This window comes from Malurus melanocephalus, unplaced genomic scaffold (assembly GCF_030028575.1).
Source record: "Malurus melanocephalus ecotype Western Australia unplaced genomic scaffold, MMel_1.1 scaffold_757, whole genome shotgun sequence".
Classification (NCBI taxonomy): Eukaryota; Metazoa; Chordata; class Aves; order Passeriformes; family Maluridae; genus Malurus; species Malurus melanocephalus.
The window spans coordinates 124,414-148,127 of record NW_026623989.1 but is presented as its reverse complement, the minus strand read 5'-3'; the positions used below and the strand labels follow the sequence as shown (position 1 = coordinate 148,127).

General features: G+C 46.2%; 1 protein-coding gene across 6 annotated transcripts; it reads left to right on the top strand.

Moving 5' to 3' along the window:
* Positions 1 to 49: 49 nt before the first annotated feature.
* SLC31A1 (solute carrier family 31 member 1) lies at positions 50 to 23,714 on the top strand. 6 transcript variants are annotated; one of them, XM_057384912.1, is made up of 5 exons: positions 50 to 119; positions 19,130 to 19,285; positions 21,492 to 21,564; positions 21,952 to 22,120; positions 22,724 to 23,714. In XM_057384912.1, exons 2-5 carry the CDS (start codon positions 19,175 to 19,177, stop codon positions 22,923 to 22,925), a joined length of 555 nt encoding a protein of 184 aa, XP_057240895.1. In that variant the 5' UTR covers positions 50 to 119; positions 19,130 to 19,174; the 3' UTR covers positions 22,926 to 23,714. The 6 variants fall into 6 exon arrangements, with proteins under 6 accessions (XP_057240895.1, XP_057240890.1, XP_057240894.1 ...); XM_057384907.1 differs by lacking the exon at positions 50 to 119 and adding an exon at positions 451 to 524; XM_057384911.1 differs by lacking the exon at positions 50 to 119 and adding an exon at positions 1,656 to 1,693.

Sequence of the window (23,714 nt, the reverse complement as noted above, 5' to 3'; positions counted from 1 at the left end):
CGTGATGGGGCGGAGCCTTTACGGACACGTCGAAAGGCGGGAACTCAGGGAGCCGGGGTAGGGGGCGGGGCTTAGCCGTGGGGGCGGAGCGAAGGCCGCGGGCTCGTGGCGGTCGCGCGGTGAGTGACGGGCGGGGTCAGGGGGGTCTCGTGCCCCCCGCGCCTTCTTTCCCCTCTCCCCTCCCGCCTGAGGGGCCCCATGGCCGCCCCCTCCTCCCCTCAGGCCGGGACGCGGGACCCAGGGCCAGGGGCGGCGGAAGGGCCCCAGGGGATGGGCAGCTCTGGGACGTGGGGGTGGAGGTGCGGGGGGAGCTCGGTGTGAGTGCCGGCAGCGCTCCCGGGGCTCCGGGGGAGGTGCCCGACCCGGACCTGCGGTTCTCAAGGTGACAGCCGGGRAACCGTGCTGTCCTTGCCGTGAGGGAGCCGTGACCCGCCGGGGCTCCGGGCTGAGCCAAAGGGCCGCGCATGGCTCGGCTGAGGGCCCTGCGGGAAGGCTGGGGACTCCCGGGCACTGCTGTGCTCCAGGTTCGGTCTTCGTGTTTCTGAGTTACCCAGGGACATAAGCAATGCACTGTGTTCTTAGTTGTTTCTTACTCGTATAACCATCTGARCTGCCGCTCTTAGGCAATTTTCGACGTTCACCTCGTACCTTTAGAAATAAGCCTTTTTGTTGGTTTGTTTAGTGAGTTTTTTGTGGTTTGTTGTGGTTATCCTGTGTTTTTTCCCTCTTGGAAAGCTGGTATCTCTGTGTACTTTGTGAGACTCAGTGGCTTTAATTTCACCACCTCCAATCCAAATGATGTTGAAATGCAGGAAAGCAATACACTGGAGGTCWGAATGGCAATAAGGGTTGAATATTTCCTGGCTTTGGGTGTTTGCTGGCGTTGGTTGGAAGTTTGTTCTGTCAGTTACTGGAAGTTTGAGTCCGAGCAGGAGGTTGCCAGGTCTGTTGCGGAGCTGAATTTGCAGTAATTCAGGAGTTTATTGCAATGATTGACATATCAGTGATTCCACTTCTAAATGGAGAAGATAAAGGGGAGTGTTAAGCAGCTTTTATATTGCAGAATGTGTGGTGAATTTATAATGAAACCTGAACATGGTCAGCATCTTATTTCTGTTAAAAAAAAAAACAAAACAAACCCACAATAATTTGGTGTTACTTCCTGGGGGGAGCAGACTGTTCCARCCTTAGTAAGACAGGTGGACATGAACTTCCTTCCAATGGGAAATGTCCCTATGTTCCTTGGATTAAGAGAGTTTGTTGCTTTAGCTCTTGTATGTCTGTCAGTCTGGCTGTCAAGTTAACTTTCTTTAAAGTGGTGAAGACCCATGTGGCTAAGTACTGGTGTGGCACTTTAATTTAGGTTTTTTAGGTACAGATATCATAGAGTAYCCTGAGTTGGAAGGTTCCCACAAGGATCACCCAGYCCAGCYCCTGTCCCTGCMCAGACCCCCCAACAGCCCCACCCTGTCCATCCCTGGCAGCGCTGTCCAAACGCTCCTGGAGCTCTGGCAGCCTCGGGGCCGGGACCATTCCCTGGGGAGCCTGGGCAGTGCCAGCACCYTCTGGGGACASAAGAACCTTTCCCTGCTCTCCAGCCTGACCTTCCACTGGGATAACTTCAGGCCATTCCCTCAGGATCTTTCCCAGAGCAAAGATCAGAGCTGCCCCTSTGGAAGAACTGCAGCCCCTGGTGAGTTCTGACCTCAGTTTCCCCTTTAGGAGGAACAAGCTAAGTGCCCTCAGTTGCTCCTCATAAGGCCCTTTCAGACCCTTCACTATATATATATATATGTATATATAGATAGATAGCTAGATAGATAGTTATATCTGTATATATTTCCTATTTTTTTTCACTGGGATTCAGCACTGGCCAGTTTTAATGCCAGTGGTGTGGGGAAGGGGCTGTAGCAGCACGTCCTGCAGCACTCAGCAAGCATCACATCTTAGCCACTTTTTCTTTTTTAATTTCAACTTTGGTTATAGTCTTCTRTTAGTCCACAAATCTATATTTGAGCGTGCAGTGAGCTCATGGTTCCACACAGTTCCCAGGCARAGGCCAATTTGTCCTGTTTGTGCTGAAATTCCAAGCTCCAGAATGCTTACTAGTCCTGCTTTTTGTGCCCAGGTAGATGAAACGCTCCCCACAAGTGTTTATTAAGTTGATTTTCAGTCCTTTTGATCTTAACTTGCCTCTSCTTGAGCCTGAGGTCAGTRAAGCTTKTGCAGGATTTTTCATGAGTAACAAYATGGGATCTTATAGGGTAAGTTAATGTTCAGGCCAATGATCCCAAATCATGTCATTTATGATGTAATGTTTCCTGAGGCTCTCATCAGTCGTTGGACTCTGCATAATTTTTTTTCTCATCCTTCATTAAAAAGGGGTCACTGGGAATAATGTGTAAATGTTGCTGTTGRAAAGAAGATTGGTTTTACAACTAAGGATTTGTTGGTGAAGCTGGGATTAGTCTGCTGTGCAATACAAAATTAAAGTGATGCTTTTTACTACAAACACAAAACTTGCAATAAGCAGGTTTTTGCTTCTACTGCTCTCCCCTCCCCCCAAAAAACAAGGTACTGAAAATATGAGAACTGTCAGAAGTTGCAGGCTCCCACACAACTTTGTGTTGAGAACAGAGCAATTTTGTACAACTGTTCCCTACTGAGAATTGGCTGCTTTTCATTTCATATCAGATTTCTCATCTAGGCCRGCTTGTTAACTAAGCTGAGAATTAGGATAATTTCTGCCAGTAGAAAGGAAGAATTAAAACACCTTTCCAAGTCACTTTTTTGTGTTTTTTGTTTCAAAGCTATCATTTCTGCCACTAACTCAGATTTTGAGTGGTACAAGGACAAAATTTGTGGGKTTTTTTTCTGCAAAGCAGTTTGGAAGGATTTTTCACTTCACTTCTTCCCTTACAGTGTAACTTCAAGGTTTGGATTAGTGAGATGCTATCCCTGAACAAAAGTTGAATGCSTGAGAAAGGAGGGCATTGAGAATAATCTTTTCCAGTTTTGTATTACAAGTAAATAACAAAACCTTCCATATTCACATGGTGAGTTTTGAGCAGGCCCCTGAGGAGTTTCTTTCCAGATGTCTTGTTTTCCAATTAGGCTTTAGGTCCAAAGAGAAAGAGCTTTTTGTTCTTTGAACTAAAATGTACTATTTTCTTCTTTGCTTCTTGGTTTCTCTATTTGCCATGAAGACCCCTCTACCCAACAGAAAACTGCCATGGCTCTGCAGACCTGCCTTCCCTCCCCTGGSTGAAGGTCACCTGAAAGTTAGCAGGAGCCTGCAGCAGAATTTTGGGAAGTTGAGCTGAAGCACTTTGCCAGCATGAACTTCTCCACAAGTCTGCCAGGAAATCGCTGGGAGTCTTGGCAATTTTTTCTTAGGGAAGGATGAAAAAGACTCAATCTAGTTTATGTTGTTTTTCTCTGGGAAATCCAATCTTAGTTAATCTACTCCATTGCCTTTTGTCTCAATCTAATTTTCTGGAAATGTTCCCAATCAGGTCCTGGAGAACAGAGGCCAATGATTTTTTCATTAACCTTTTTTCATCTGAAAGCTGGAATCTGCTAATGCAGAGAATAATAGGACTAGTTATTGTAAACAAATTAARCTCCTGTTTTGCTGCACTTTCTAAAGCCTTTCATTTGTTGGTCCTGGAATTAGACTTTCCTRGTTTAGAAGCCAATCTAGAAGTGAGAGGCTGTGGTGAGACAGCTCYTTTTTATTTTTCATTTTTTATTTCTACAGTTTTTAATGTCATTTCCCATTGTCTTTTCTTCCCTGTGTTATCAGTTTGTATCTGCTAAGGCCCAGTTGATTTCCAGTGGCAYTTGAGCAGCTGTGATTGCAGCCATAACAATGGCTTTGCTTCCTGCTCTTTTCCTATCTATGGATATAGTCTTTGAAAAATCACATATTTGCTGTATCACAGATGTGAATGTCATTTGTCATCTGTTAAAAAAGTTATACAAGCATATATTAARTATCTCTGATATTTATCTAAATGAATACAGCAGTCTGTGGTAGTTTTAGAGCACAGGCTGAATGCTATAAATGAGGCACTTCTGTTCTCACTGCTTGCTCAGCACATCCTGGTGTGGATCCTGAGAAGCTGGGAGAAAAGTGGGAACAAAATCCAGGTGTTCTGGCACAGAGCTCACAGTGAGTGCCCCAAGCTCTCTCCTGAGACTGTGTGAGAGCCACTTCACTTTCATAAACTTTCTTTTCCCACACTTGCTCATTAGTTATCAGGATTCAGATCTCATTCCTCTAATGAAGGTACCGGAGCTTGGAATATGAGCTTTGTGATATATTTAGATGATCTGTTGGCTAACCTGCATAAGGGGAGCCCTGACAGTCTTAGCTGTTAAAATTTTAAATAATTTGCATCTGTTGGGAGAAGGAGTATCTGTAGTAAATACACTTTCATGCTTTTTTCACATTGGAGATGATGTATTTTGACTTGGCTCTGTGGGATTAAGAAGTGCTTTGAGGCCACCTATGAGGTGCAGGGCACATCTTGAACTAATGCTGTGAGAAGACTGGCTGGCCTGCTCCGGGGAGCCGGGAAAAGCAGCTYCTGGAAAGGGATATGGCTCCAGCCTCCTTGGGGACACACTCATCCCTGTGACCCAGCCTGCCCCTTGTCTGATGTCTTTAAGTGGTGGCACTCTGTGTGGAGAATGGGAGCAGCTCGTGCTGCTCTGGCTACTCCTGGCTGGGATCTTCCAAAGGCTGGGCTGGGAGTCAGAGATCCCTTTACTCAATTGCTTCCCCTGTTAACTTTTCCTGCTCTGAAAGGTCTTGTAGTACTGAAGAGACTCAACAGCTCACTGTCACAGCTGCACTACATTTTCAAGCTTGCATGTTTTACTTGGGAAGGAGAAACACTAACAAATGTGGAGCAGACTCAAAGCCAGTGCTCGCAGTAGGAGCCATCCCACTCTCCTCCAGCCCTCGGGAAGTGACCGCAGAGCTGCCATCAGCATGGCTCCGTGGGAGGCCATTTCCAGGGTAAATCAACCCTTGAACATCAAAGTAATAAGGGAAGTGGGAGCACAAGCTCCCGAGGAACACACCCAGCCTCGGGATACTGTGGAGGTGAAATGCAATCACTTGGTCTGGTTTTCTCGGCTCTCCTGTTTGTCTGAGCTCCTGGTCTAATGGATTTGACAAGGGACTGAGTCATGATTTCTGGGTTTGCTGCCAGTGGGGTTTTATACAAATCAAGTTATCATTAGCTTTGGTCCCCTTTATTAACTTGGGATAAGACGTTATCTCACGAGGGCATGCTGAACTTTAGTGTTTAAGGTGGTGTCAGGTGAGACTGAAGTGTGCTGGAGGAGTGTGTTGTAGATACTGTCAGGCTGAAACCTGAACAGCTGAGAACAAAGCTAGTTGGGGGTTTTACAGCTGCCCTCTTGTTCCTGTTACAGGCTTGGTTGTACTTGTAAAGCCGTTTTTGTGCTGCTCTTTTCATGCAAGGCACAGAGCAGTGTCTATAGGATGTCCTGCTGTATAAAACCTAATACACTTTATTCTGATTGTTTTGCTTCTAGTTTAAAAAACCTCTTGGCAGCAGCATGGCTTTCCTTAWTTTTCTGAATTCCTCAAGTAAAACCCTCCAGGACATCATAATAGCAGGATCATGTGCACTGCTTGTCAGTTGATCCCTTTTTGTGTAACTCTTGCTTTTGGTCTTGCTTGAAACCGCAGCCTCCATCACGAGAACCCTTGTGTTTCAGGGCACAGCACAACTGTTCTTGCATTTTTTTTTTTTGCTTTGTCACATATTTTTTTCCAAAGCAGTTGTGGACTTCAGGTTTCTAAGCAGAAGGGTCCCAGAGCCAGCTACCCTGACAGGGTTTGTCCTGTACACGGTGTTGAAGAATTTCTGCACATTATGATCTTTCTGCCTTGTTATTTTTTTATCACTTCCCAAAGCTCCTGAAAACTGATAGCTTTGAAAATRTCACATTTCTTCATTATGGGACAGATAGAAWCACAGAATCACAAAGTGGTTTGGGTTGGAAGAAACCTTAAACCTCATTTCTTTCCAGCYCATGCCAYGGGCARGGRMMCCTTCCACTATCCCAGGCTGTCCCATCCARCCTGGCCTTGGGCACTTCCAGRGATCCAGGGGCAGCCACAGCTCCTCTGGGCAACCTGTGCCAGGGCCTCRTCACCCTCACAGGGAATAATTGCTTCTTAATRTCTTATCTAAAACTGCACTCTATCAGTTTGAATCCTGAATACTTAAATGCTAATAGTAAAATAAACTAAGCTAGCTTTGTTACAAGATCCAAAAGCAAGCAAACCACTAATTTTTCTGATGGAGATATGAATGTTTGAAATGTGTTGCGGTTAATCTGTTGGAAAGTAATCTCTGCAAAGCATTTAATCAGATCAGGGAGTTCTAAAAATCTCTGCATTTTTGCAAAAATCTCGCGAGGGAGACTCAGGAGCTGCTTTTGCTRCTCTGTGGATCTYTATGTGAGCATCCCAGTGCTTGGTYTGGTCCTAAGCTAATCTGAACMGTAGTTAATGATTAGCTTTTGATAGAGATAATGATGTGCTTGTCAGCATTATGTGTGGGTTGAGAAACTTTGATCAGTCTCATACTTGTTGCCTTTCTGRAGAAGACGGCTCTCTTGGAGTCGGTAGATGGAAAACCTGCCTCTGGAAGAGTAAGTACTCAGCATTTTTTAGCTCTGAATCATTTCTGCTTTGGATTAGCAGCTCTGTGGCAGTTCAGGGGTTTGAAAATGATGAAAAAAGCAGCATTTGAAGCTCTTTTCCAGCATGGTTTTTTGCCACTCAGAGAAGAATTGTTGATGGCTCTTGTTCCAGCTTTCCATGCACTACAGTCATGACTCTTCCTGTCAGAAGAGTGTCACGAGGCCAAGGCTCCTGCAAAGATAAGTTCCTTTGCAGAGAACAGAGTTGATTGCTCCTTTCCTCTTCTTGATATTGGAGATATTCTACCTTGCTGAGATTGTATTTTCAATGATTCAATAATTTCAGTAATACTTTAAGTAATTTAGTTGCATTTCCAAAAGGAGAATGTGGAGATGCTGTGTTCCATGGATTGGGGCTATGATTTTGTGCTCTGAATCCTTCCAAGTATTTGTGTTTCTACCTGGAAGCTGTTTATATGTCAATGTGCCATCCTCTTGGTGTTTGCCAAGRTTGTGGATCAAGAGTAGGAAGGTGCCTCTGGTGATGGATAGTTTGGCTTTAACCATCTGCCAAAACAGAGATTGACTTCCTGGGCTTAATTAAAAACCCACTGGAATGGATTTTGCTATTGGTGACCTGAATTCTACCTTGCATTTTGCCCAGAAACAGCTTGAGGCTTCTCAAAACAAGTGTTTGGAGTTACAAAAGAATTTGATTCTTGGCTGTGGTAAAACAAGTTCTTGTGTTRAGGGACAAGTCACGGATGGTGATACAAAAATAAATGAACACACATCCATTTCTCCTCTGCAAGGGAAGGTATTTTTCTAAAAATCAGTCTTGTGGACTCTTAGGTCTTTAGTCAGAGCCTGAATTTTAACGGTGACCCTGACATGCCAGAGCAGGAGCTGGAAATCCCAGCATATCCCAGTAGGAGTGGACAGCAACATATGGCTGTTGCGGCAGTGTTTGACACAGGCTGGAATGTGGCAGCTCCAGGGAAGGGGAATGGTTGAGTGGCCACCTCAAAACGCTGTGTCTGCACATGGACACGCTTCTAAGGAGTAATTACTAACAAACCACTGCTTAAATATGAAAAGAAAGAAGGGAAATGTGCTCCTGGAATTGTTCTTCGAGGATACTTTCCCATGTGGTGGAAGCTTATGAATAATGTGTGGCTGTACTGGACATGGGAAAACGTGTGTGCATTGCTTAAACTGRTGTGTCTCATGTGGAATGGCCTCCTAAAAAATAACAGTTTTGGAGYGTGGTTTTGTTGTCATTTAGATTCTCAAAACACCTAAAAGCCAGTTCAGAATTTGTATAAGCGTTGCCTTTTTTGGGCTAAGTCTGGTTATGATGTTGAAAAGCAGCAAAAGAGGGCAAGTGAGCTGTGTGAAAATGGRCAAGTAGGGTGAGATCTGGGAATCTCCTGTGAATCACCTATGCTGGACTCCATTTTATGAGGCCTCTAATCAACCAGTGCCATCTGTTTACAACTCTCAGCTTTGGTTTTGTCTTCATGGGACAAAGGTATTTATGCTGTTGCTAGATAAAATCTGTAATGAGATAGTAAAAGATATTATCTGTAATCCTCCACCTGTATTAAAGGCCCAGTATTGCACTTCTAGGACTCACTGAATCACTCTTGCCTCTGAGAAAAGTAACTTGTGTTTTCTTTCTTGGGAATGCACTTCTTTACTCTGGTTTAATTTTGTGTCTCCTGAGATTATTTTATAGTTTTACAGGGCTTAAGGCTCAAAGGCACCCTATAAAATCAGTCTGGTTAGAGCTGTYTATACTATGTAGCCTGGTGTGTGTCCTTCCCCCTCCAGCAAACCATGGAGCAATGGTTTATTAGGATTACCTTGCGAGTAGTTCCCTGTCTCACATCCTGACATATCTGTCATTCCTTAGAGATGGAATACTTCTGCATGTGGCCACTGAACAGCCACAAACAATAATCCAAGTCCTTACCCTGTGACAGACGCATTTTTGTGGGATATAGCTCCTTTCCATACGTGCAAGTGGTGCAGGAGGTGTTGAACAGCAGGAATCTGGATGCTGAATAAACACAATGAAGACTCTTGTATGTAAAAGAGGGTTTTCTTTTTTTGTTTGAGGAGAAAACTTTTCCCTTCATTTAAAAAGAGCCTGTTAGCCTGTTGTAGATAGAGGAGCACATGCTGGAAGCTGTTCTTGATTAGGGCATGAAATAGGAAGTGACATTCTTCACTAGGCCTGGGTTTTCTAAGGAAGTAGAAATTGTCTAGTCTTACAGGATGCACATCTTGCAAGATAGTGTTTCAAATATTAATATATTTTTATATTAAAAAGTTTTTGAAGAGTATCGCAAGGCTCTGGACTCTGTCCCATTTGTTCTCAGCCTCCCCTGAGGCAGCRGGGTGATTCTGGCTCTCTGGCCATATGGATTCCATCTCCCTAGTCACTATTTCTGTGTTTGGTTGTGTAACATCTGAGCAAAAACCGACACTGAGGATAAGGAAGTGTCTGTTTATTCAAGAATTATGTAATCTTGGAAAATACGTGTTATGTGGCCCTGCTTTTCTGTCTCCTCTTCCTGGTGCTGTCCTGTGTCTCAGCACTGCTCAGGATCCTCGGTTGTCCTCAGCTGATGAGTGAGTGCTGGGAATTTCTAGTGGGGGCTTCCCCGATGATTCCTGACTGAGCACTGCCCACTCTCCATTGCAGCACAACCTCTTACACCACTGGCCTTTGAGCCATTCTGCCTAATCTGTGCTTAAATGTCCTCCCTTCCTGCCAGGAAGAGAAGGCCCTCAGGTTTTTCCTCCCGGAGTGCTGAATCCTGGGGACTTTGTGACCTGGATTTGTGTTACTGTGTTCCTGTGTCATGCCCTTGAGGATGTGAGGAAGAGAAGTGAAGCTCTGATAGTGTGGCCTGCTGGTCTGCAAACCTGGTTTGCTTCACAAGGCAAAGGGAGTGCTGAAGTGCTTCTGTAGATGGCTCCTTTGATGGAAACTTGTCAGTTCTAGCTCTGAATTCATGCTGGCATTGGCTACAAGGAATTTTGATGTCTGCTATGGCTTTTATCCTGGATGTTTCATAAAGAAATTGTAACATGGCATCCTGTGTCAGTTTTGGGATCTCCAAAGCCCTGCTGTTCTCTCCAGATGAGAGAATCATGAGCCAGCTTTGGTACAGCATCTCCTCTGCTTTGGGAGCTGTGGGAATGGCAGTCACTCCTCAGGTCTTGCATGTCCTGTGGCGCCTCAATTCTGACGCTTTCCAGAAACTTCTGTGCTCTTGTGTGTCAGAAAGCGGGATAACTGCCTTATTCCCCCAGACAGAAAGRGGAACAATGAACAGTGTGGGGCAAATACAGAATCCAGAAGACTTGCGGTGGAAGAAGTGAAACTCAGGTGCAGAATTGAAAAAATTGTGCTCCTGAGTGCAGGAGTCAGAGGCCTCGTGCAGAACAGATGTGCTCTGGCTTTGACACCCCAGAGGATATTGATGTCCTTACTGTTTGTACCCAGTGGGCAGAGCTGGTGGGAGCTGGGAGCTGTTCTTTTGGAGCAGTAACCAGGAAAAGGGGAAAGTTTTGTGACACTTGGAGATGAACAGGGAAACTGAGCTGTGGAACATATGTCAATCACCTTTTAATTGGTATCACCTTCTCTCTCTTCCACTTTGCTGTCTGCTGATGTAGCAGCTCCTCTTTATGAATACAATGTTCGTTGGCATTTATTGGCAATAAAAACAACAGCTTGTGCTTGACATGTCTGTTCGTGGCTTTCTGCTCCTGGTGAGCAGGTGGGTGGCTCCAGRCCAAGTGAGCTCGGCTTTGTTCCCTGAGCTGCACTTCGGATTTGCTTGGCTTATTATAGTCTCTGGCTGGGGTGGAATGTGCTCTGATCCTTGCAAAGTGCCTCTCTGAGGACTTCTGGTTAATTTGGGCTCACACAGGTTGAAATGCTTGACCATTTGTGTTTTATCAGGGTGGGAGCAAGTTATTGCAGAAAACACCAGTTCATGATGTTCTTGACATCTGTTCCTCTAACACAAGTTTGCTGTGTCCTGCCTGSTTGTCCTTTGTGTGGATAAGAGTCCCCTGTATGGATAAGTGTCCTCAGCTTCGTGACAGCCTCCAGCATCTGTCCCAAAAATACTTCTCTTGAGCCAGGCTTCTGTGACAGATGTGCTCTGAGCAACATCTGCCAAATAGACTGTTTTGCAGGCCTGCACCTTGTGGCATTCACAGCAGCTGCCAGACCCAATCCTGGTAGAATTCCTGGTGTCATGCCCTTCCTACTGTTTTGTATTGGGCAGGTGAGGGACTGTGTTGCATTTGCAAAGGCATGAGAATGATCCAGTCACGTGTATCCACTGCTGTACTGGGCCCCAAAGCCTGGTGTGCACCTTCCAAACCATTGTCACCCCTGCAGGAGGCAAGGAGCTTGTGCTGCTGTGCTGAAGAGATGCTGCCCATGGTGGTGTCCCAGCCAAGAGTGGGGTGCCCTGGGAAGCAGATGCAGGTAGTGACCCCAAGATTTGATCCAACTGTTGGAGGCATGGATCAGTCTCTGAAATTGCAGTGCTTCTTTCAAAGGAAGACATGATGTTTACTGGAATGTGTGTGGGATTYTTTTGTGGATGAGGGGAATTTCTACCCCTGTGTTGCTGACCTGGGATTTGTGAGGCAAAGAGACAAASCAAGGTGTGATGGTGTCCATTCTGTCACCTTTTGCTAAAGGTTCCTGTGGTCATTGTGGAAGTGATCTTACCCTGCTGCTGAGGCGGGAGCTGAGAGGTGGCCAGCACAAGCAGAGGGRCTGTTGTAGGGTAGAATTGAATAGAAGAGGAATAGGATGGGAAAGTTAAGTTGGAATTGACCTTCAAGAATCACCTGGTCTAACTGCCTGGTCACAGCTCGTTGGAGTTGGGGACCCTTTGTGAGACAGTGGAGGATCACTCTTGGATCTCCATGCAAAGCTCCCTGTGCATTCCAGATGCTTGAACCTGGTCTGGGTCAGGCTTCTCTGGCAGAAATGAGGCTACAACCACGAGAGGGTTGGCAAGGACTCCTCAGTGTTGCCAGGATTCTCAGAAGTATCATTCATTTACTGCTTTTCCATCTCTTTGTAGTTTCAGTATGGCTGAGGAAAACGCTTGACCACGAAGGAGGCTTAGCCTAACTCCCCATTATTTGGCCACCTGTACAGAGCTCATTTMTCAGCCTTTCCTCTGATGTTATCAGGCTTAGAGTCTGAGGTTTTCTGCACTGCAGGATTGTTTTCAGCTGCCATCTGCTCCATTGGGGCTGTGAGTAATGACATGGTGTGTGCTTCACTTAATGAAGTTCAGTGCATTGTCCTGTAAAGAACAATCTGTCCTGGATTATTTTTTTTCCTTGTTCAAAGATCACAGATTTCCTGAGGCATCTGCAGAAGATGGGAGATTAGGAATGACCATCCCCTTCTAGGGAAGCCTCTAACAGAAGGTGACCAGACAAGTTTGCTATAAAAATAAACTCCATCAAAGGGACATTATTGTAGCTATGCTGAGAGGAAGAGCTCTGGCCCCTCCTCAAGTAATGGGGATTGTGCTGAGCAACTGTGAYCAGCTYTGCTTTAGTTGTAYAGTTGAGGGATGCTTTGWTTTAGAGCAGTGGASARGACCTTAAGGATTGAACMTATGAGGATACTTTATYGACTTATTTTAATCTTCATCTTAAYKATACATTAATTGATGTATATAACTGCATTAAGCTGCCAAATAAGTTGTGCAGCTCCAGGAAGGTTGTGTGAGCCAGCATCCCAACTGGAATCCATAGTCTGAAACTGGACCATTGTTTRGGGATTTTGCCATGTCTGTGAATGCTGTGTGATGGTTCCTTGTGGAGGGAGCAACCTGACCCCTGGGGACACAGCAGCCCTGAAATGAGAGGGACAAAYGTGTACTGGTACAAGTGGGGAATGTGGGAAAGAAACCCAAGGATTTGGTAAGAATAAATGAAGCCAACATTGGCAGCCAGGAGCCCTGAAGGATGGGTGTTTGGGGGAGCACCTACTGCAGGGTGTGCTTGTTGGCCCCAGCCCTGTGATCTGGCTGTGCTGCAGAGAACCTGGGCTCAACTTGCTTAAAGTGTCATCCCCAAACCTCCTTGTGTGGGTGATGTGGTTTTGCTTCATTCTCCTCCCACATCCTGCCTATGGGGTGTGTCCAGGTCAGCTTAATAAGGGTCTGTCKCAGCGTGGGCAGGTACCATCAATCGTGGGCATGGCTCATGGACAGCAGAACATGTGCTTTTCATGTGCTTTGTCATTCCCTTCAGCATCCATGATGTGCTGTAGTGGTTCCAGCTGGGATCCTCACTGGAGGTGATAGCAGAGGATCAGATCTCCTGGATGGGTTTCTCCCCTCATAAAATGTGAAAGCCTTGCAAGTCATTTTTAGAAGCCCACTCTGTGCCTGTGTTGTGCATTCCAGCTGCCCAAGAGCTGRGCTCTGGGTGCTCCCAGCCTGSCTGCCTGTCCCTGCTGATGTCCCTGCTGCCTCCTTCCATCCTGGCACGTCACAGGCTGCCCAGGCATTGTCCCCTTTAGAGCCTGAACACAAGATGTTGTCTGCAGCCCTGCTCAACTCTTTTTTTTGCCTGTCATTCTTCACTCCCTGCACTCCACCCTCTGGCATCTCAGGCTGGRTRTCCTCCAGTGTGCCTGTCCTCCTTMTGAAGTTCTRAAACCAATGGGTGTGAATAGCTGATCTRTATCTTTCCTGCTTACAGTAAGGTGGACAGGGAGAATGTGCCCTGTGTCACAACACTCTGTGTTCCTGCTTGGCTCTGCTGATCCAGCCTAAATCCATTTGAAAGCTTCCATGGTCAGGGACAAACCCCAGGAAGTCTGAACTCAGTCTGACCCTCAGTGTGTATTGGAGCTCCTGAGCTGTGCCCWTCTTCTCTTCATCCAACTCCCTTCTGGTATGTTGAGGTTTTGGGAAGTTTAAACTTCTGGGAAAAGCTTTAGGATGAGACTTTAAGATGGTGAGGGCAAGTACCAGGGCAAGCCACAGTTCTGCTGTGAGCTTACAAACATTCCTTGAATTCTTAATATAGCTCTAAGGGTTCTTTCTTTGGAAATTGTGCAAGGGAAATACAGAGGTGTGCAATTAAGTGTGCTGAGCACAGCACCGCTCCTCCCTGTGTCTCAGTCTGGGGTTGCTGAAGCTGCTTGGGAGAGTASCAAGGGGAATTTTGACACTGGAAAACAACAGTGTGTATCTGTAACACRTGTTCGGCTACATCACTGAAGAATGTAAAATATATCTTTAAAGTGTGAATTTATAGCTTGGCCCAAGGGGCCTGGCTGCCATTGCTGGGTGCTCCTACAGCATAATCAGGTAAACTTGGTCTGTCCCTGAGCTGTGCCTTTAAGCAGCTCTGGAGCTATGCCTGGGATCCTGGAAGAATCACAAGTCCACCCATTTGGAAAGGAAGCAGTTAAAGTAGAAAAGTTTGCCAGGAAATTGAATAAACTAAAAGCAGTGCTTAGGTCTCCTGATGACGAGCTCAGTGGAGCCCACAGCTAGAGCCAGTGAACAGAGCTGCAGTGTCTGCAGGCTGCTGCTTCCCTCCCACTCCATTTACAGCGCTGCTAAACAAAAAAGGGATTGGGCTTGGGACCACAAGCTGGGAGCCAGTGGAGCTCAGTCTGCCAGCGGCACTGCTGTAAGTAGAGCACCCAGAACTCCTGAGTGTCTTTTCCATTCTGTATTTTTTTCTGTATCATTCCTTTGTGTCATGCAGCACTGAGCCATATGTGACATGTAAGCGAGAGATCTTTGCTTTTCCAGCTTGCTGTTTTTAATCATTTTCCCTTGCCTCTCTCTCAGGAACTTTGATTTTAATTCTTAGTAAATGTTACCAGGTCTTTCTCACTTCTTCAGGAGAAGAGAGGGACCTCCTGACCCTGTTCTTGTTAGCAGAAGTGCTGGTGGAGACACCCTGGATACGAATCACTCCAGCTGTGTTCAGAGGAGTCAGGAGGAGCCAGTCCTGTCTGCAGCAGTACCCTATCTCTGGGACAAATTAATTGCTCTAAAGGAGATTGGAGAGGTGATTTTTAAGGCTCTGGTCCTTTTGGGCAGAGCCAGTGGAATCAGTTTTATTTCTTAGGTTATCAGAACTGGGTTGGGAAAGATGAGGCACTATTTAGAAGGGAAAAGTTGTTGCTGTAAAAGTTGGGCATTGATTTAGGGCTTCATTATTAATCCTGTTAGATGTCTGATTTGGAAAGGGGCATAATTCCCTTTGAATGTGACTTTAAGGAAGATCTGTTTGACACTGAGCTGATTGTAAAGTACTTTCTGGGAGGGAGCTTGGTAGATCCTTCCCATARTGTGTCCTGTTTCTGCATGTCCTGTGTTTCTGCATTGGAAGGTGTATTTTCCTTGGGTGTTTGCCACAGGAAAAATTTGTGATTTGCTGTGAAGTTGCACGTCTCTGGATGAMCACAGCAGAAGCAATATATTGGGAAGCTGTGGAGTGAGTTATRTGTAATGACTGATCTTGTGGCTGAGACCTGCTTGGGAAGACTGCTCTGATTTTGGCATCTCACCAGGTTCAGCTTGTTAACCTGCCCTCCTGTATACACTGACATATCCTGCCTGTCCTCCCCTTCTCTGTGCCCTGGAGTGGCAAATGTGGCCTCCTTGCAGTGGAGGTGAGGCAGCACTGGTTTTGTGTTGGTGGAAGGTGAAGGTAAGTCCTGGTGCTGCCTGTTTGCTGCTGTCAGATCCTGCTCCTGAACCAGCCTGGTTTGCAGAGCTGCCACGATGGCATTGCAGGGGTGGGACAGAAATCTTTGTGAGGACAGAGCCTGCTTGAGGTCAGTCCTTCTCCAGGATGGTGGCTGAAAGTCCTGTGTGTAGATCTGAGTTTTACAGTTTTCCTTAAAAATGTGAGGGGTTTTGAAATGGAGGCTCTGGCTTCTCTCACCCRGGGTAACAGCACTGAGAGGGAAAGGAACAAGCCCTGCAGAGAATTTCCTCATTCCTCTCTCCTGTTCCACCCTGTTTGTTTTCTTAGGCAGTAGGTTACTGCAGAGCACAAAAAAAATCGTTCTGTGTGTGTGTCCCTTGAGACAAGTACACCCTGGGGTCTGTCCCCTTCAGGTGTTCAAATTGCTGAATTCAAGAGGGTTGAGCCTGGTGCAGTCACAGACTGTGGCAGATCCCTCTCTAGGGCATGCTCAGGAGTCCACTCCAATGCCTCTCCCTCTCAGTGCAAACATCTGGAGCCAGGGATCAAGTCACCCATTCAGGCAGAAATACCTGCTGAAGGGCTGGCCTTGTACGAGGTTAAACCTATTTAAAGAATTTACAATAATAGAAAGTTGGGTGGAGGGGAGGATTTTTTTCCTTCAGGTATGGAGTCAGCCTTGTTAAACCAACGCTTTCTTGTGACACGCAGAGCTCCACATCTGTCAGTTTGTTTCTTAGGAGTCTGTGCAAACCACCCAGGGATTGCAGCTTGGAATATTACACACCCGTTAACCTGTTGCTGCTGCTACCTTARTGTTTTTTATCCCAGGGCATAGATAGAGATCTCCTAAGTTGTAAATCAGTCTGGCTGTCCACTGGAACTGATTTATTTTAAAATAGAAATTTATCCACTGTTTGTTGTCTTTAGTAATACAAAACACAGCTGAAGTGGCTCAGATGAGGTTATTTCCTCTTAACCTACTTAATACCTCATCCTTTCAGGATCTCATAACATGTCCTTCAGTGTTGAGTAACTGCAACAAGGGGTTGGATTTGGTGTGGTAGCACTGGAGTAGCAGGGTGGGAAGGAGCTACACTGCTGAGGGTCAACCTTGCTCTTTGTAATCTCTATCATAGCCTGCCCAGCCACAGGTAGCCACTCCTGAACACCTGACCTCTTTGTTCCTACAGAGTAAATATCCCCTACTATTTCTGCCTTCCTGCAGACAAACGATGATTAGTGAGAAGGAAAGGAGTGAGATGCTGGACACAATCCAGCCATGGCAGTTTTTCATCTGGTAACCAGCCAGGGCTTCTGTGGAGCCTATTGGAACCTGCTGAGCCTGGCAGGAGTGTGAAATCCTAAAAGGAATAAATAGTCATTGGACAGTAGTCACTAGAGAGGATGTTGTGTCCAAAGGAAAAGCAGTGGATCAGTCAGCTGAGAGGAGAGGGAGGAGACAGACAGAGGGACAGCTCTGATCTCTGCTCTCTGTGAGCAGSGACAGGACCCAGGGAACAGCTGGAGCTGTGTGAGGGGCAGGTTGAGGTTGGATTTGAGGGAAAGGTTCTTGTGTCCCCAGAGGGTGCTGGCACTGCCCAGGCTCCCCAGGGAATGGTCCCGGCCCCGAGGCTGCCAGAGCTCCAGGAGCGTTTGGACAGCGCTGCCAGGGATGGACAGGGTGGGGTTGTTGGGGTGTCTGKGCAGGGMCAGGRGCTGGACTCAGTGATCCTTGTGGRWMCCTTCCASCTCTGGACATTCCATGGTCCTATGATTCCAGGAGATTTTGGCTGGGAGAGAGGGGAAGTTCTTGTGTTACGTCTTTCCTCTCATAGCACACTTACCTTTGATCTCATGAGGTAAAGCACTTGGGCTATTCTTCCTTCCCTGAGGCAAAAGACAATTTGAAGTTTGTGTGTCTTGGCAGACAGTTCCTTTCCCAAATGTTTGTTTTTTGGGACTGCATGAATATTTCAGCTCTGGAACAGGATAATCTCCCAAGCTGTGCCATATGGAAATCACACTGGGCATTCTGCAGGTATCCCTTGGTRAAGTTTTTCTCTGTCACCTGAGCTTTTGCTTGCATTGGTCTCTCTCCTTTTTTCCTCCCCATGGACATTTTTCCGGTCTCAATATTTAAGCACAAATCAGGGGCMAAGTGAGCTAAAAATTATTGGCAGAAATATGGACATGGAATTCATTCTGCTTTAGCCAGTGCCCTTAGATTCCATGACACGTTACTTTCCAGGGGATTATTGTGAAGTTGTCTGAAGCAATAAGAGTTGGACTACAAAATTCATCTGCAACAGAGAAACAGAACATACCTGAGCTGTGGGTTCCTGATGTCACAGGTGCTTACCTGCAGGATTTAATTTCAGTGTTTGCAGGGTGTATGACTTCTTTCTCTTGAGTTTGTCCCCAGCAGTGCTTAGTRTCTTTATGTTCCCCAAATCTTGAATTTCTCTCATTTCTCTCTTTAATTTAACCCCAAAGCCTTTGGATATTCCCCTGTCATGGATGTTCCACAGGGCTGCACTGACATTCGTGTTCAGGGCCACCAGTGATCCCTGCACAGGGTCACTGTCACAGCTGAACCAGCTCCACCACCAGCTGCCATTCGGGCTTTTATTTGCTATTTTCAATTTAGAAAGTGCTTCTTGAGTCTCATTTCCTCTCTCCAATATAAATATAGCCATATCTACCTGTTTAAGCACCGTGTTGCCTTTTGACTTAAAAAACTGGAAAAACACACTTGTAAACTCTTCCGATGATTTATGTGGAAGGAAATATATCTCCTCATTTTTTTAAATGGTAATTTGATAAATTGTTTTTATTTCACTTGGTTTTACCATAGTGCAGTCCTGGTTGGGAGGGTACAGAGTGTTCCAGGCAGGGTTCAGTAGGACAGAGGCTGTKCTTTCAGGACTGACTGGTATTCCCAGGTTATTTTCTCTCCTGTTGCTGTTTCTACCTGATGATATTCCTTTCCCACCAGCAATTGTCCCAGGTGCCAGGCAGTGGTGGGGCAGAGTGCAGCAACCATGCCCACAGCTAACCACGAAGGGTATTTTTATTTATTTATTTTTTAGTGTATCCAGACATCCCTGATTTGTGGTAACCAGATTAGGGATTGGGACAGGCAGCCTCCTGAGTGTTTCTACCACTGTGGGTAATGTGATTAGAGGGGAGATGTGGCAATGTAAAGCTCTTGGAAATGAAATTGGATTGCCTGTGGCTGTTGCAGACCTTTGCCTGGCAGTAGGTCTTGTACCAACTAACACAATTTCTGTGTTAAACATGTTCCCAATAAAATGTATAACTGTCAATTAAGAGAAATCTTGTAATCTGATCCTTCAGTATGTGCAATTTAACGTGGTGCTTGTGATGTTTTTGCCTCTTCCAAGACTGCAGTTGAGAAAGGACTGTGTTTTTTTCTCATATAGATAAGAAATGTTCCTTTATGCTGAGTGCTCTTCCCCAGGTGCCATCTCAATTAAATTAGGCTGCAGAGGGACACACCTCCTTTAAATTGTCCTGCTGTGTGCTCTCTGTAGCCAGAGCAGGACCATGAGGATCCTTCMGCAGTTTTCCAGAGGCAGCAGTTCTCAGTGGCCTGGAATATTTTCTCTTGCATTAGCAGTAGAGAAATCACTTTCTGTTTAAAAAGATTTTTGATTTTTTATTTGTTTTGCAGGGTCCCACTTTTCTATGTGCCTTTCTGAATCTGTCTGCCCTCAAGATGTCTCACCACATGAACGGCTCCATGCTGCCAACCTCACATCCCCCTGAGCATCACCACTCCTCCACCACAGCCTCGGGACATGGCCATGGGCCTGACATGATGATGATGGTAAGTGGARAATTCATAATTAACCAGAGAGTTTTTCCTTGTCTGTGGTTCARAGTAACTTGATATCTTAAAGACTGTGCTCTTGAGAGCTGGAAATTAGGCTGAGCTTTGGAAGACAGGAGTCCATCCAGGTTAAACCCAGACCCTGTTGTGGTCTTCTGGAGTGAAGGAACATCATGATGGGATACACAAAGTGAAATGATTTCAAAGCTGGAGATGCTGTGGTGAAATTGTCTTTTCTTGCAAAAACCTTTCTAGGAGCCAGCTTAGTGTATGCTCTTCAGCCAGCTAAGGGCAGAAACGCAAAGCAAGAGTTTTGCTGCAGGAAACGGCTGGATGGAGTTCTGCAGGCTGGCAGTGAGAGCCCCAGGCAGCAGTGAGAGGATTGCCCCGCAGTGTGAGGGGCCGTGCTGAGCTCCTCTGTGCCCTTCCCTCCTGAACTCTCAGAGCACACTCAGTTTGGGGAGCAAAGCACTGCCAGGGCTCTTTGTCAGGCTGTATTGGTTCTGATTCCTGCTGCTGCAGCTGACTTTSATTCCAACAGGTTCAGACTTGTTCATTCTTGCATCTTTGAGGCTTTGGAGAGATCCTGGCCAGGGTTTCCATGGAGATGGCTGTAGGATCAGTGTTTGTGTGTAGCCAGTTCTAGGAACTTTTTTTMAGCTTTTTCTCCTTTTCCTAAATACTTCTGGAGTGAGTTTCAGATTGTTAAAACATGTTTGTTTATGTTTAAATATCAAAAGGAGGGGAGAGAGGGTACATTTCCATTTCAAATGAGAGTGTTCTCGGGAGTGGATTTTGCAAACCTTYAGTTGGAGTTTGTCTRCCAGCTCTGTGCCTGAGGAGAGAAWGAAGAATCTCTGCTTCTACTTCTACTGCAACCACTGTCACAACAGAGGAGAGCACTACAACAGCCTTGGTGGGCATGGCCCACGTGAAGCTCTCAGTGCAGCAGTGCCACTGCTCTCCTTGTGAAGCTTTTCCCAAAATTTCACAGCTCAGTATTGGCATCCCTGGGCCATTRTTTCCATGTAAATGTCATTTCTTTACAAATGTCAAGTGTTTGCTGGATAGTTACAGGACCCTGCCTTGCCCTGCAGCTGAAAACTGTGAGTAATTGCACAAGATTTTGAGTTCATATTGCAAATAAATCTGTCAGGAAAGGCAGTAAATAGGTACAGCATCTCAAGATAACAGACTGAGCACATTTAGTGTGTGTTTTCCTGTTCTTCACTGGCACTAAGTAACTCAGGTTCAGCTGCAGTTCTTTGGTTCATGTGGATTTTGTTTTAAATGTAAAGATGKTAAATTCATTGAAGAGATGAAAGTACTCTCTAAAAGCTGTTTTACAGTAATTTCTGCTCTGGGGAAAATGAGTGTGTGCTGATTCTTATGGATGCTGAAATGAATCATAATTCTGAGCTTCAGCAAATAACCTTAATTAAGCAACAAGGGAAGTTCAAAGAGAAGTTCCTCTTGCTTGGTCAGGACTTCCCATGTGAAAACACTGTGTGCAGCTGTGCCCAAGACATGCCAAGCTTTTTTTGCCTGGAAGTTTCTATCAYGTCCAGCTGGCCTGGGGATCACTGATGCCTTCCATTCCCACAGTGTTCACTGTGCTGGCTCAGGAACCCTTATTTTCACCCAGGGGAAGCTGTGGTCTTGCTTTATATATAGTACTCCTTGTGGTAGCTGTGTTTRGGCCTCTGTTTCCCATGGGATTGGGAATTCCACAGGGAGACAACACTGCTTGCACAGTAMAGGATGGGACCAGAGGAGTCACCTGTACAACCCTTACCTGTGTGAGCACAAGTGAGGTCAACGTGGGGAAAGGAAAGTGCCCTGCACCCCAGTTCCTGAGGGGATGAGGAGGCAAGCAGGAGCTCTGTGGGGACGTCCCCAATCCCTGACTTCTTCTGTTGCTGGGGAGAAAAGGAGCTCCAAAAGCAAGGAGAAGGCATTTAGCTGCAGTTCTGTGAAGGACAGGCCCTCCTGCCTGAAGGAGCTGGAACCTGGAGCATCTCATCCCTGTCTTGCTTGTGTGCGTTACAGCAGGACTGGAGAGTTTTTTGGTGTTTATGTGGTGACCAAATACACTGATCTGAGTTCTTGTTCTGATACAAACCCTATTGCTGCACCTTGCTKTGAGCTCTGTCCTGGGATGAGCTCTCCAGGCTCATCTTGGTGTTCTTTGTGTTTTGGGCAGGCCATGACTTTCCACTTCAGCTGTGAGAATGTGCCATTGCTGTTCTCTGGACTTACTATCAATTCTCCTGGAGGTTAGTAACACTGTCTTACGCAGTCCAAACAAAAACTTTGCAATTGGTGTTTCAGGATTCATGTATCAGGAATTACCTTGTTGCTTGTGCTAAAAACACACCAACATGCTGTGCTGAATCTGATTTAAATGTCATCTGTGGAGTGAAAGGAAAAAGATGTTTGTAGAGTTCAAGAATTTGCTTTTTATTAACAAAGGTGATTGTTGGTTTTGCTTCATGGGTGGAATTCCAGCTAGTGCGTGGATGAAATTCCCATTTCCCACCTGTCCATGCATGCACATGGAGCCTGGCCACAGCCAGTGCAGCATAAAGGGGTTGTTCAGTGACACAGTGACTTTACTGACATGTTTTCTTGCCCAGAGACAATAATGTTTCCTCTCTTGTCAGAAATGGCTGGTGCTTTTGTGGCCGTCTTCTTCCTGGCCATGTTTTATGAAGGCCTTAAGATTGCCCGGGAGTGTCTGCTCCGTAAATCCCAAGTCAGCATCCGCTATAACTCCATGCCAGTGCCAGGCCCCAATGGCACCATCCTGATGGAGACACACAAAACCGTGGGGTAAGGATTGCACTGCATTCTAAAGCAAAACTCTGTGGGTGAAACTGGCACAGAAGAAACTTTGTGCAGCCAATTTTGATCTCTGGAGAGCGTCCTGACTCCAGACTAGGACACTGCTTGGCACTGGAGGATGGGGCACACCTGGGCACCTTCGAGGATGGGGATAGGAGGAAAGCAGCAAGGAGCCAGATGAGCTTGGGGTTTTTGTAATGAACATGTCTGGGGAGTTCCCAGGAGCAGAGTTTGGGTGTTACATCCAGTGACCCCAACAGAAAACATTCAGGATCCTTTTGCTGACAAGTAGCCAAGGCCTCAGTGCAGAGCAGGAACAATTTTGCTTTTTAATGGGGGCAGTARAAGAAGCTTGGCAAAGTCTGTTTCTCAGCTAAAAGTTGTGTCCTCCCAGCAAGCTCTGTGCTTGCTTTGCTTTGTGGGGAAAASCACAGTTCCAGGTGCCAGCTGCATGCAAGAGTCCCTGCCCAGTCTGGTGTCACCTTCTCTGCCATGCTACACCCACCTTGCTGTCCTGGCAGCTTTCTCTTTGGGGCTGTGTGTTTCCCACCTGCCCCGTGTTCACTGACTTGGTTGGGTTTGTGTTCACAGACAGCAGATGCTGAGCTTGCCCCACCTGCTGCAGACCGTGCTGCACATCATCCAAGTGGTGGTCAGCTACTTCCTCATGCTGATCTTCATGACCTACAACGGGTACCTCTGCATAGCCGTGGCAGCGGGAGCGGGCACCGGATACTTCTTCTTCAGCTGGAAAAAGGCRGTGGTGGTGGATATCACAGAGCACTGCCATTAACACTGGATGTGCCCACAGGCCTCTCCACCCCACTGCTCCCTGCAAGTGCAGCCACCCCGAGGACTGGAGCATTCCTAAGCTGCAAAASAATCATGACAAAGAAAATCAACTGGAGTTCACCACAGGTTCCCAGAGGGATGCAGGGATGTGAGGAGCTGGGACACGCTGCTCCCTTGACTCTTGAGAGTCCGTGGCAGCCATTCTTGGCCAGGATTTGCTTTATTCTTAGATTATGCTGTGATTGAAATTAGTTGGCTGACAGAACCGTAGAAATTATTATTTTAAAAAGAAAACAAAAGCATTTTATTTTTAAATTGTAAMTGCTCGTCAGTGAGGGTTTAATGAACAGTAGGAAAACATCAAAGTTGCCAATAGTGTGCAAATGGCTGTTTTAATTTTGATGTTTTTCAATGTGTACATAATGCCAGGGGAGGAGATTGCCCTGGCATTGTGGCTTTTGGGGCCAATGACACCTTTTGCTGTAGGATTCAGCCTCTGGGGAAGATTTGGTGCTGCACATCAGACAYGCTCAGGTGTGTCCTGGCAAGGGAGGACTTGGACCCAAGGATGTGACCTGTGTGCTTCAGGAGCTGGATGAACCTGCCCTCCAAGCCCACCAGAGGATGATGAGTATTTGTGAATCTGATGTATCCAGCAGCTTTACTCAGTCTCCAGGGAGAACACTTGAGTTTGGCTGCTTTCCTTTCCCAATTATGGAGCAGATGCAGAATAATAGTTCTGTATTTWCAGGGCAGAAGGATTCTAAATAAACCATTGAACCCGCAGGTA